This window comes from Alligator sinensis, unplaced genomic scaffold (genome assembly GCF_000455745.1).
Source record: "Alligator sinensis unplaced genomic scaffold, ASM45574v1 scaffold255_1, whole genome shotgun sequence".
Classification (NCBI taxonomy): Eukaryota; Metazoa; Chordata; order Crocodylia; family Alligatoridae; genus Alligator; species Alligator sinensis.
This window is the reverse complement of record NW_005842270.1, coordinates 383460-392164: the sequence shown is the minus strand read 5'-3', so window position 1 is coordinate 392164 and position 8705 is coordinate 383460. Positions and strand designations below refer to the sequence as shown.

Sequence of the window (8705 nt, the reverse complement as noted above, 5' to 3'; positions counted from 1 at the left end):
GTGCAAGCCACGGGCTGCAGTCCAGCAGTGCCATGGGTGGTGCGTGGGGGCTGTGGGCACGATGGGATTAATGATGGATTGGGCCAGCTCTGGAGGTAGCAAGGGAGGAGCGGGAAGTGAGCTGGCTCTGGATCAGGGGCCCTGTAACAACATGCATACCAGGGGCCAGGACTCATCCCTGTCTAGGAAGCCGGGGTGAGTCATGAAGCAGAGAGCCTAGGTCTCTAGCCTGGGGCAGGTCCCCAAGCCAGTAGGCTTCCTGGCACTGCTCCTGCTCATACATGGGCATCTACCACCAAGGATCACCTGTACCGGCCCATGGCTTGGTCACGGGGCTTCCTGCCCCCGCACCGAGGTGGAGGTCGGGGACAGGCCCCTGCCCAAATGAGGCAGTGGCTCAGCTTGGCTCTGGGCAGGCGGTGGCTGGGGACCCTCTGCCCTGTAGCTCTGCTGCCCGGGGAGATGGACCCCAAGCTCTGCCAACTCCTGGCTGGGATCCAGCTGGTGACTTTTTATTTATTTATTTTTGGCATGGGCCACAAATAGGCAGGGTTGGGGAGAGGCTGTGGTCTGGGCAGGCTTTGCAGATCTGTAAATGGATAATCCGCTTCCCACCCCCACCCCCTGAGCAGGTGCTGCTGCCAGCTTAATTGAATAGCAAATGCCTGGCAGCAGGTGAACCATATCCAGCCAGGCTAAGCCTTGCCCGGCACATCTCCTTGCTCCTGTCCATGAGCCCAGGGCCGGCAGGGGAGTCTCTTGCAAGCTGGGGGGGGCTGCAACAGCTGCAATTGCTCTCAGCTGGGGCTAACGCCTGCATCTTCCCCACCCCAGTGCAGTCCCAGGACAATGCAGGATGGCAGCTGGTGCCATTCGAGCCCACAGACACCAGCTTGCGGATGCTACCGGGGACGGTCGTGCGCTCTTGGGACTCTGCTGGCAAGGAAACCCCAGCCTTGGTTCCCATGCACAGCCTGCAGCACCGCTCCTGGCAGGTAACACCAGCCCCTGGGGTGCATGGAGGACTGCCTCTGGCAACCACTGGGCCTCAGGGGGAGGCAGGGCAGCCTTGGCATTGCTGCTCCTAATGGGGTGGGCTGCCAGGGGCTTGGTTGGTCCCCAGCCCTGCCCACAGGCAGCAGCATTAGAGGGCTGACAAGAGATGCCACCAATGCCCTGTGCACGCCTGCCTGTCTCTAACCCCTCTGTCTCGGCAGGAGCCTGCCCCAAGTGAGCAAGCGGAGGTGCGGCTCTTCCCACAGTCCAGGCCTGGCTTGAAGAGGCAGAAGAGGGACTGGGTCGTCCCTCCAATCCGAGTCCCTGAGAACGAGCGCGGTCCATTCCCCAAGACCCTGGTGCAGGTACGGTGGGGTTGGGGCAGGAGGGTGCCAGCGCCTCTGGGTGCTGCCTGGCTCTAATGAGCCTCATGCTCTAGGCCAGACTCCTTCTGTAGCGGCACCTTGTGTAGACTGAGCCTGGCAATCCAGCTAGTCTTCTAAGGGTAGCAATCAATGTCTAGTTGGCAGCTGGCTTCAAGTGGAGTGTCCCAGGGGTTGGTCCTGGAGCAGGTTATGCCATCTTCCAGGCTGTTGCTGAGGGTGCACTCTTTGTTCAGCAGCTTCATCAAGTTTGCAGATAATGCTAAACTGATGGGAGTAGTAGATATGCTGGAAGGCTGAGCTGGGATTTAGAAAGATGGAGACAAATTGGAGGATCGAGCCAAAAGGAACCTCATGAGGTTCAACAAGGACTAGAGCAAAGTCCTGCACTTGGGATGAAACCGTCCCGTGCACCAGTGCAGGCTGGGGGTGACTGGCTGAGTGGCAGCTCTGCAGAAAAGGGCCTGGGGGTTACAGTGGACAAGCTGAATATGAGCCAGCAGTGTGTTCTTGCTGCCAAGAAAGCTAATGGCATCCTGGGCTGCATTAGTGGGAGCATGGCCAGCAGGCTGAGGAAGAGATCATTTCCTTCCTTCACCCCCCCCACTACACAGAGGATGTGGGTAAGTTGGAGAGAGTCCAGTGGAAGGCAATGAAAATGTTTTGGGGGCTGGGGGACAGGACTGGTGAGAGGCTGAGGGACATGGGCTGATTTAGTCTGGAGAAGAGAAAATGGGGGACTGAATAGCAACCTTCAACTCCCCAAAGGGTGGGTCTAAGAACAGCCCAGCTCCAACCTCCTCAGTTGGGGCAGATGACAGGACAAGGAGTAATGGGCTCAAGCTGCAGCAAGGAAAGCCGAGGTTGGGTATTGGGAAAACCTTTCTCACTAAAAGGGTGGCAAAGCACTGGAAGGGGTTACCCAGAGGTGGTGCAGTCCCCATCCTTGGAGGTTTTGAAGACCTGGGCAGACAAAGCCTTGGCTGGAATGATGTAGTTGGGACTAACCCTGCTTTGAGTGGGGGGTTGGACTAAATGTGATCTGGAGTCCCTTCCTACGGTCTCCATGGGGCACAGCGCCAGCTGCACACTTGCAGGGCCCTACCGACAGCTGCGGGAGGGACTCTGTCCTTGTTGCTGGCACTGACATCTGCTTGGCTTCCCCCAGATCAAATCCAACAGGGACAAGGAAACCAAGATCTTCTACAGCATCACGGGGACGGGTGCGGACAAGCCCCCTGAGGGCATCTTCATCATCGAGAAGGAGACGGGCTGGATGAAGGTGACGCAGCCCCTGGACAGGGAGAACATTGACAAATACCATGTAAGTCACTGGCCAGGGCTGAGCAGAGATGTATTGGTTTTGTGGGGGGAAGAGGGGTCTCGGGTCAGTGCCCTGAGCCATCTCGTCTGCCTCCAGCTCTCCTCCCACGCGGTGTCTGAGAACGGCAAGCCGGTGGAGGAGCCGATGGACATTATCATCACAGTGACCGACCAGAACGACAACAAGCCCCAGTTCACCCAGGAGGTCTTCAAGGGCTCTGTCCAGGAAGGCACCCTGCCAGGTGAGGTGGGGAACAACCTGCGCCCCTCGGGTCCAGGCTTTCTGACCAGACTGCCCCAGCATCCCTTGATGGGATGGGACTGGGTCCGGACTGGCTCAGCCCCACCAGCCAGGGACTTCAATGCCTGATGCACAGCTTGCATTGCAAGCATCTCAGTCAGCTGAAATGAAGGCGTGATGCTGAAGGATAGCCAAAATGCTTTCGTTGTGAGTAGGCTGTGTCTGACCAACCTCATCTCAACCTCGGTCAGCGGCGTCCCGCAGGGTTTGGTTCTTGGCCTCGTGCTGTTCAACATTTTTGTTACCAATAATTTAAAAATGGCTGTGGAAAGCACACTGGCCAGGCTTGCGGTTGATAGTAAGTTATGGGGAAAAGCAGTCGCACTGGGGGCGGGGAGGATGTGGGTCCAAGTAGACCTGGACAAGCTGGAAAGGTGTGCAGAGTGGACCCAGATACAACTCAGTAAGGACAAATGCAGAGTGCTTCATGTGGGGAGAAGTAACCAGCAACATGAATATGGGTTAAGAGGAGATGTCCTGCCCAGCACGATGGCTGAAAGGGACCTTGGGATTATGGTCGATCACAAGATGAACACGAGCTGCCAGTGCGCCGCTATAGTCTACAGCGCTAATAGCCCACCTCATGATGCACTGGCTAATGCATCCCAGTATGCTAAGGAAGGAATATTTCCCCTCTCCTTGGCACTGGTGAGAGCCCAGCTGCAGGACTGTGCCCAGTTCTGGGTGCTGCACTTCAAAAAAAGATACGTGGAGCATCTTGAAGGGGCCTGGAGAAGAGCCACAAGGATGATGAAGGGCCTGGAGGACAAACCTTATGAGGAAAGACTAAGGGATGGGGGACTATTCAGCCTGGGAAGAGAAGACTAAGGGGGACTTGGTGACCATCTAGAAGTATGTAAGGGGTGAATATCTGGTGCTGGGAGAAACTGTTCCCTAGGATGCCCAAGGTGGGGCAAGGAGCAATGGCCATAAGCTGGTAGAGGCTGGCTTCAGGCTGGATGTAAAGAGCTTCTTTACAGTAAGGGCGACCAGAATCGAGAATTGACTTCCCAAGGAGGGGGTGCAGTCCCCAAACTAGACCGTCTCTCCAAAAGGACAGACACCTTGCTGGGATCATTTGATCTCAGAAATATTTCTGCTCGGAGCAGGGGGGTTGGACTCTATCTTTTTGAAGTCCTGTCCAGCCCTTCATGTCTATGTTTCTATTAAATGCAGTCCAGCTGGGGAGCCAGCTTGGTCCCACAAGCTACTGGGGTCTGGTGCCAGCTTAATGCACCCGTGCCATGGTGTGGCAGAGAGCACAGGCCCGTGGCTCTGCAACTGCTGGAAGGGGGCCAGTGCTGGCTCCTTGTCTCTTCCGCCTGCATCTGAAAGCTGAGCCCCCTGCGCAGGCCCACGTCCCACCTGGCCTCTCCCCACGGGCAGAGCAGGGGATGCCAGCTGCAGCCTCCCGCCCTGTGCTTCCCTGGCAGGAACCCCCGTGATGCAGGTGAACGCCACGGATGCAGATGATGCCGTGGAGACCTACAATGGGGTCATCAAGTACTCCATCCTGAGCCAGGAGCCCCTGGAGCCCCACGCCCAGATGTTCACCATCAACGGGGCCACGGGCGTGATCAGTGTGATCGCCAGCGGGCTGGACAGGGAGGTGAGCGGGGGCCGGTGCCGGGAGCGTGGTGGCAAAGCTGGGGCAGGTGCAGAGTTCCCGAGGGACTGCAACGATGATGTGGCCGCAGCGTGTACAGAGCAGGGCCTGGCTCCTAGCCACGTGGGGCTCCTGCCAGTCTCTCCTGCCCCAGCTGGAGGGCTGCACTGGTCCCTGGGTGCCCTGAGAGGGCAGTGCATTGGGGCTGGGGTATCTGTCCTGGTGCACGTGCTAGCCTCTCCCTTGCAGCTCCTGGGGGGGGATGGGAAGAGGTGTGACGGGGTGCTGCCCCAGTCTGGCACCCATGGCATGCTCTCTCCCCAGAGGGTGCGGGAGTACACGCTGACCGTGCAGGCTGCTGACATGGATGGAGAAGGCTTGACCACCACCGCCACAGCCCTGATAGAGATTGCCGACATCAACGACAATGCCCCCGAGTTTGACCCCAAGATGGTACGTGGCCCGTCTTTATCCCTGGGCATCCCAGCCCATGCAAGCCCTGCGGTGCCTCTCTGCGGAGGGGCTGACGGGGTCAGCGCTGCCCCTGCTGTAGGGCTACGGGGGGGGGCAGGGGGTGCTGACACCAGTGCTGCTCCACGCAGTATGCGGCAGAGGTGCCGGAGAACGTGGCGGGGTACGAGGTGCAGCGGCTGACGGTGATGGACATGGATGCAAAGGGCACGTCGGCCTGGCGCGCCGTGTACTCCATTGTGCGCGGCAACGAAGGTGGTGCCTTCTCCATCTCCACCGACCCCGAGAGCAACGAGGGCATCTTGCAGACTGCAAAGGTAAGTGTGAACAGGGCAGGGACCACGGGGGCAATGGCAGTGCCCTCGAGGCCGAGTCGCAGGCACGGCGCCTACCTGCATGGGGACCCCGTGGGTCTCATTGCTGCCCTCTCAACCCTCCAGGGCTTGGACTATGAGGCCAAGCAGCAGTTCACCCTGTATGTGGCTGTGGCCAACGAGGACCCCCTGATGGTGAAGCTCCCGACATCCACAGCCACAGTGGTGGTGACGGTGCGGGACGTCAATGAGGCCCCCATCTTCAGCCCACCCGTGAAGATGGCCCAGGTGCTAGAGGACATGCCTGTGGGCCAGACCATCGCCACCTACGCTGCCCAGGACCCCGACAGCTCCCAGAGCCAGAAGATCAAGTGAGCAACTCTGGGCTGGAAGCCAGGGCACGGGCTGGCAGCACGGCTTAGTGCCTGAATGGCTCTGCTGACCCATGCAAAATGGGCCGGAGGGGAGCTGGGTCTGTGATGGGCAGGGGTGTCCAGCCCTCATCACCCTTGGCACTGGGACACGGACCTCCATGGTCCCCATCCCATGATGACACCTCCCTCCAGGTACTCCATCGGCAGCGACCCCGCGGGCTGGCTGGCCATTGACCCGGACCACGGCATCGTGACTGTGAAGGAGCCCCTGGACCGGGAGTCGGTGTTCGTGCAGGACAGCACCTACACGGCCATTGTGCTGGCCGCGGATGATGGTGAGAGCTGGGCCGTGGAGGCAGAGCACTGGGCACGCATCCCACTGCCAGCGTCCGCCTGTGAAAAGCCTCTTTGTTCCCCGGGCAGCACGCGGACGCCGGCACCCCATGTGAGGGACACGTGTGCCGTGGCTGGGTCCCTCCGGGCTGTCATGAGATTCATCCTGGGCTTGTGAAGCACTTCTGTGCAGCGAGGGGTGGGACAGGCCTTTCCCAGATCGGCCACAGGCCTGGGTGGGGGCTGGGATATCTGTGCATCCAGGGGGCCTGGGCATCTCTGCTCTGCGCTGCCCGGAGGATGCCAGTCTGGTGCCTGGGATGGGGAGTCGCAGCCCCATCCCTTGCAGGAGTGGAGTGTGCCACAGTACCCTCCTCCCCTGCCAGGCACGCCGCCCGCTACCGGCACGGGCACCCTGCTCCTGACCCTGCTGGACGTGAACGACAACGGGCCAGAGCCGGAGCCGCGTGACTTTGTCGTGTGCAATCGCAACCCAGAGCCGCAGGTCCTGAGCATCGTGGACAAGGACCTGCCCCCCAACACCGGGCCCTTCCAGGCCGAGCTGAGCCACGGCTCTGGAGCGAGCTGGGCAGTGGAGATGAACAGTAAAGGTACCAGTGACCCTACGCGGGAGGGTCCGGGCAGCTGGCTCCTGGCCCCAGGGCAGGCGGGCCGGGTCCTGGGAGCCAGGGGGGGCAGCACCTAGCAGCTGACCACTGTCTGGGCGCAGGGGATGCTGTGACTGTGCGGCTGACGGAGCCGCTGAAGCAGGACGTGTACAAGGTCTTCCTGCGGCTGGTGGACAACCAGGGCAAGGACCAGCTGACGGTGCTGCAAGCCAAGGTGTGCGAGTGCGAGGGGCACACGGAGGAGGGATGCCCTCACACAGAGGCGGTTTTCTCGGGCGTCCCCATCATCCTGGCCATCCTGGGAGCCCTTCTGGTCCTGCTGGGTGAGTGTGTGGCCTGGGCCAGACCCTCTGGGAGTCCCCAGGCTTGCACGCAGGCTGGCCCCTTGCAAAGCCTCTCCCAGGGAGCGCAGCTCTGTGCTGGGAGAGAAGGGGCCTCCTGCAACTTGGAGCCCCCTCCATCCTTGTGTAGGGGCCCTGGTGCGGCCCTGGCTGGGAGACGGGGTGGTGGGAGCCTGGCTGAGCCCCCCTGTCTCCCCAGTCATCCTGCTGCTGCTGCTCCTGGTGCGGAGGAGGAGGAAGTCAGGGAAGGAGCCCCTGCTGCTCCCGGAGGACGACACGCGGGACAACATCTTCTACTATGGAGAAGAGGGCGGGGGCGAGGAGGACCAGGTGGGCATGGGCTGGGGCAGGGCGGGAGGGGAGTAATGGGGCTCTGGGCGCTGACCCCATGCTGCACCTACCCCCCAGGACTACGACCTCAGCCAGCTGCACCGGGGCCTGGATGCCCGCCCCGAGGTCATCCTCCGCAATGACGTGGCGCCCACCCTGTTGCCAGCCCCGCACTACCGGCCACGCCCGGCCAACCCCAACGAGATCGGCAACTTCATCGACGAGGTGAGAAGCGTGGGTGTAGGGTACGTGCCTGCTGGCCTGAGCCTGAGACATGCTGTTGGGGCCAGCTGTGTCCTTGCAGAGCCTGGTCCATCCTGGAGTGGAGGGCAAGCCCCCAACCCAGGCGTTGTCTTGTGGCATTTGGAGGCGAAGGGTTGAGTCTTCTGGGTGCTTCCATCCTGGCTGAGGACGTGGCTCGGTGCTGTGTAGTTGGGGCCCCATGCTCGGCTGCCTTGCGGGGGCAGGTCCTGGTGCCACGATGAGGGTGCTGTGCAGGGCTCGGTGCAGAAGCACTACTCTGGCTCCAAGGCCACGTCCTCCTGCCCCAAAGCTCTTGGTCTCATGAGGGTGGGGGCTCCAGTCTCTGCCAGCTGAGCTCTACAGCCCCCACTCAAGCTCGGTGTCGGGATGTCTCCGGGCACCGAGCTTGAGCCACCTCCGAGGCCCACACGGGACGGGCTGCACCAGGGCAGGGAGGAAGATGCTCACCTGCTGCCTCCTCCCGGCCCCAGAACCTGAAGGCGGCCGACACGGACCCCACGGCGCCGCCCTACGACTCCCTGCTTGTGTTCGACTACGAGGGCAGCGGCTCTGAGGCCGCCTCGCTCAGCTCCCTCGACTCCGCCAACTCCGACCGCGACCAGGACTACGACTACCTGCACGACTGGGGCAGCCGCTTCAAGAAGCTGGCCGATATGTACGGGGGCGGCGAGGACTGAGGGCCCCGCGTGTGCCTTGCACGGAGCAACGTGTGTGGAAGCTGGACGCCAGCCCCATGTAGCTGGGTCCCCGTGCAGGAGACCCCGCGGGGGGGCTGTTGTCCCAGACCCTTGCAGGGCTGAACCCACTGCTTCTCCGACCTGTAGCTCTCTGCCTTAAGCTGCTGGTGCCTTCTGGACGTGCAGACGCACGGACCCATCCCCTGTGGAGCTAGGAGCCCGTATCCCCCATGGCCAGCGGCTCTTGGCTTCTCCGCCTGGGCCAGCTGGCCCCCCGTGCCTGCGGCTGGGCCTGTGCTCAAATTGGCCTTGCACATGCCGCCGCCGACTCGATCTAACCATTCCCTGCACCATCCGATAGCT

At 61.4% G+C, this 8705-nt stretch overlaps 1 protein-coding gene across 2 annotated transcripts; it reads left to right on the top strand.

The window, feature by feature from the left end:
- The first annotated feature begins 830 nt into the window (after positions 1-830).
- CDH3 (cadherin 3) lies at positions 831-8705 on the top strand. 2 transcript variants are annotated; one of them, XM_025209138.1, is made up of 14 exons: positions 831-995; positions 1218-1361; positions 2548-2703; positions 2800-2944; positions 4437-4612; positions 4934-5062; positions 5212-5397; positions 5521-5765; positions 5961-6103; positions 6488-6712; positions 6832-7053; positions 7271-7401; positions 7480-7626; positions 8136-8705. In XM_025209138.1, exons 1-14 carry the CDS (start codon positions 900-902, stop codon positions 8340-8342), a joined length of 2352 nt encoding a protein of 783 aa, XP_025064923.1. In that variant the 5' UTR covers positions 831-899; the 3' UTR covers positions 8343-8705. The 2 variants fall into 2 exon arrangements, with proteins under 2 accessions (XP_025064923.1, XP_025064924.1); XM_025209139.1 differs by having other exon boundaries at positions 6832-6944; positions 8136-8280.

Bases quoted from the DNA above. Each gene is read 5' to 3' on its own strand.
- CDH3 (XM_025209138.1), top strand. From the start codon at position 900: ATGCTACCGGGGACGGTCGTGCGCTCTTGGGACTCTGCTGGCAAGGAA. The intron at 2,945-4,436 runs GTGAGGTGGGGA...CTTCCCTGGCAG, and splicing joins CCAGGAAGGCACCCTGCCAG to GAACCCCCGTGATGCAGGTG. The intron at 6,713-6,831 runs GTACCAGTGACC...GTCTGGGCGCAG, and splicing joins AGTGGAGATGAACAGTAAAG to GGGATGCTGTGACTGTGCGG.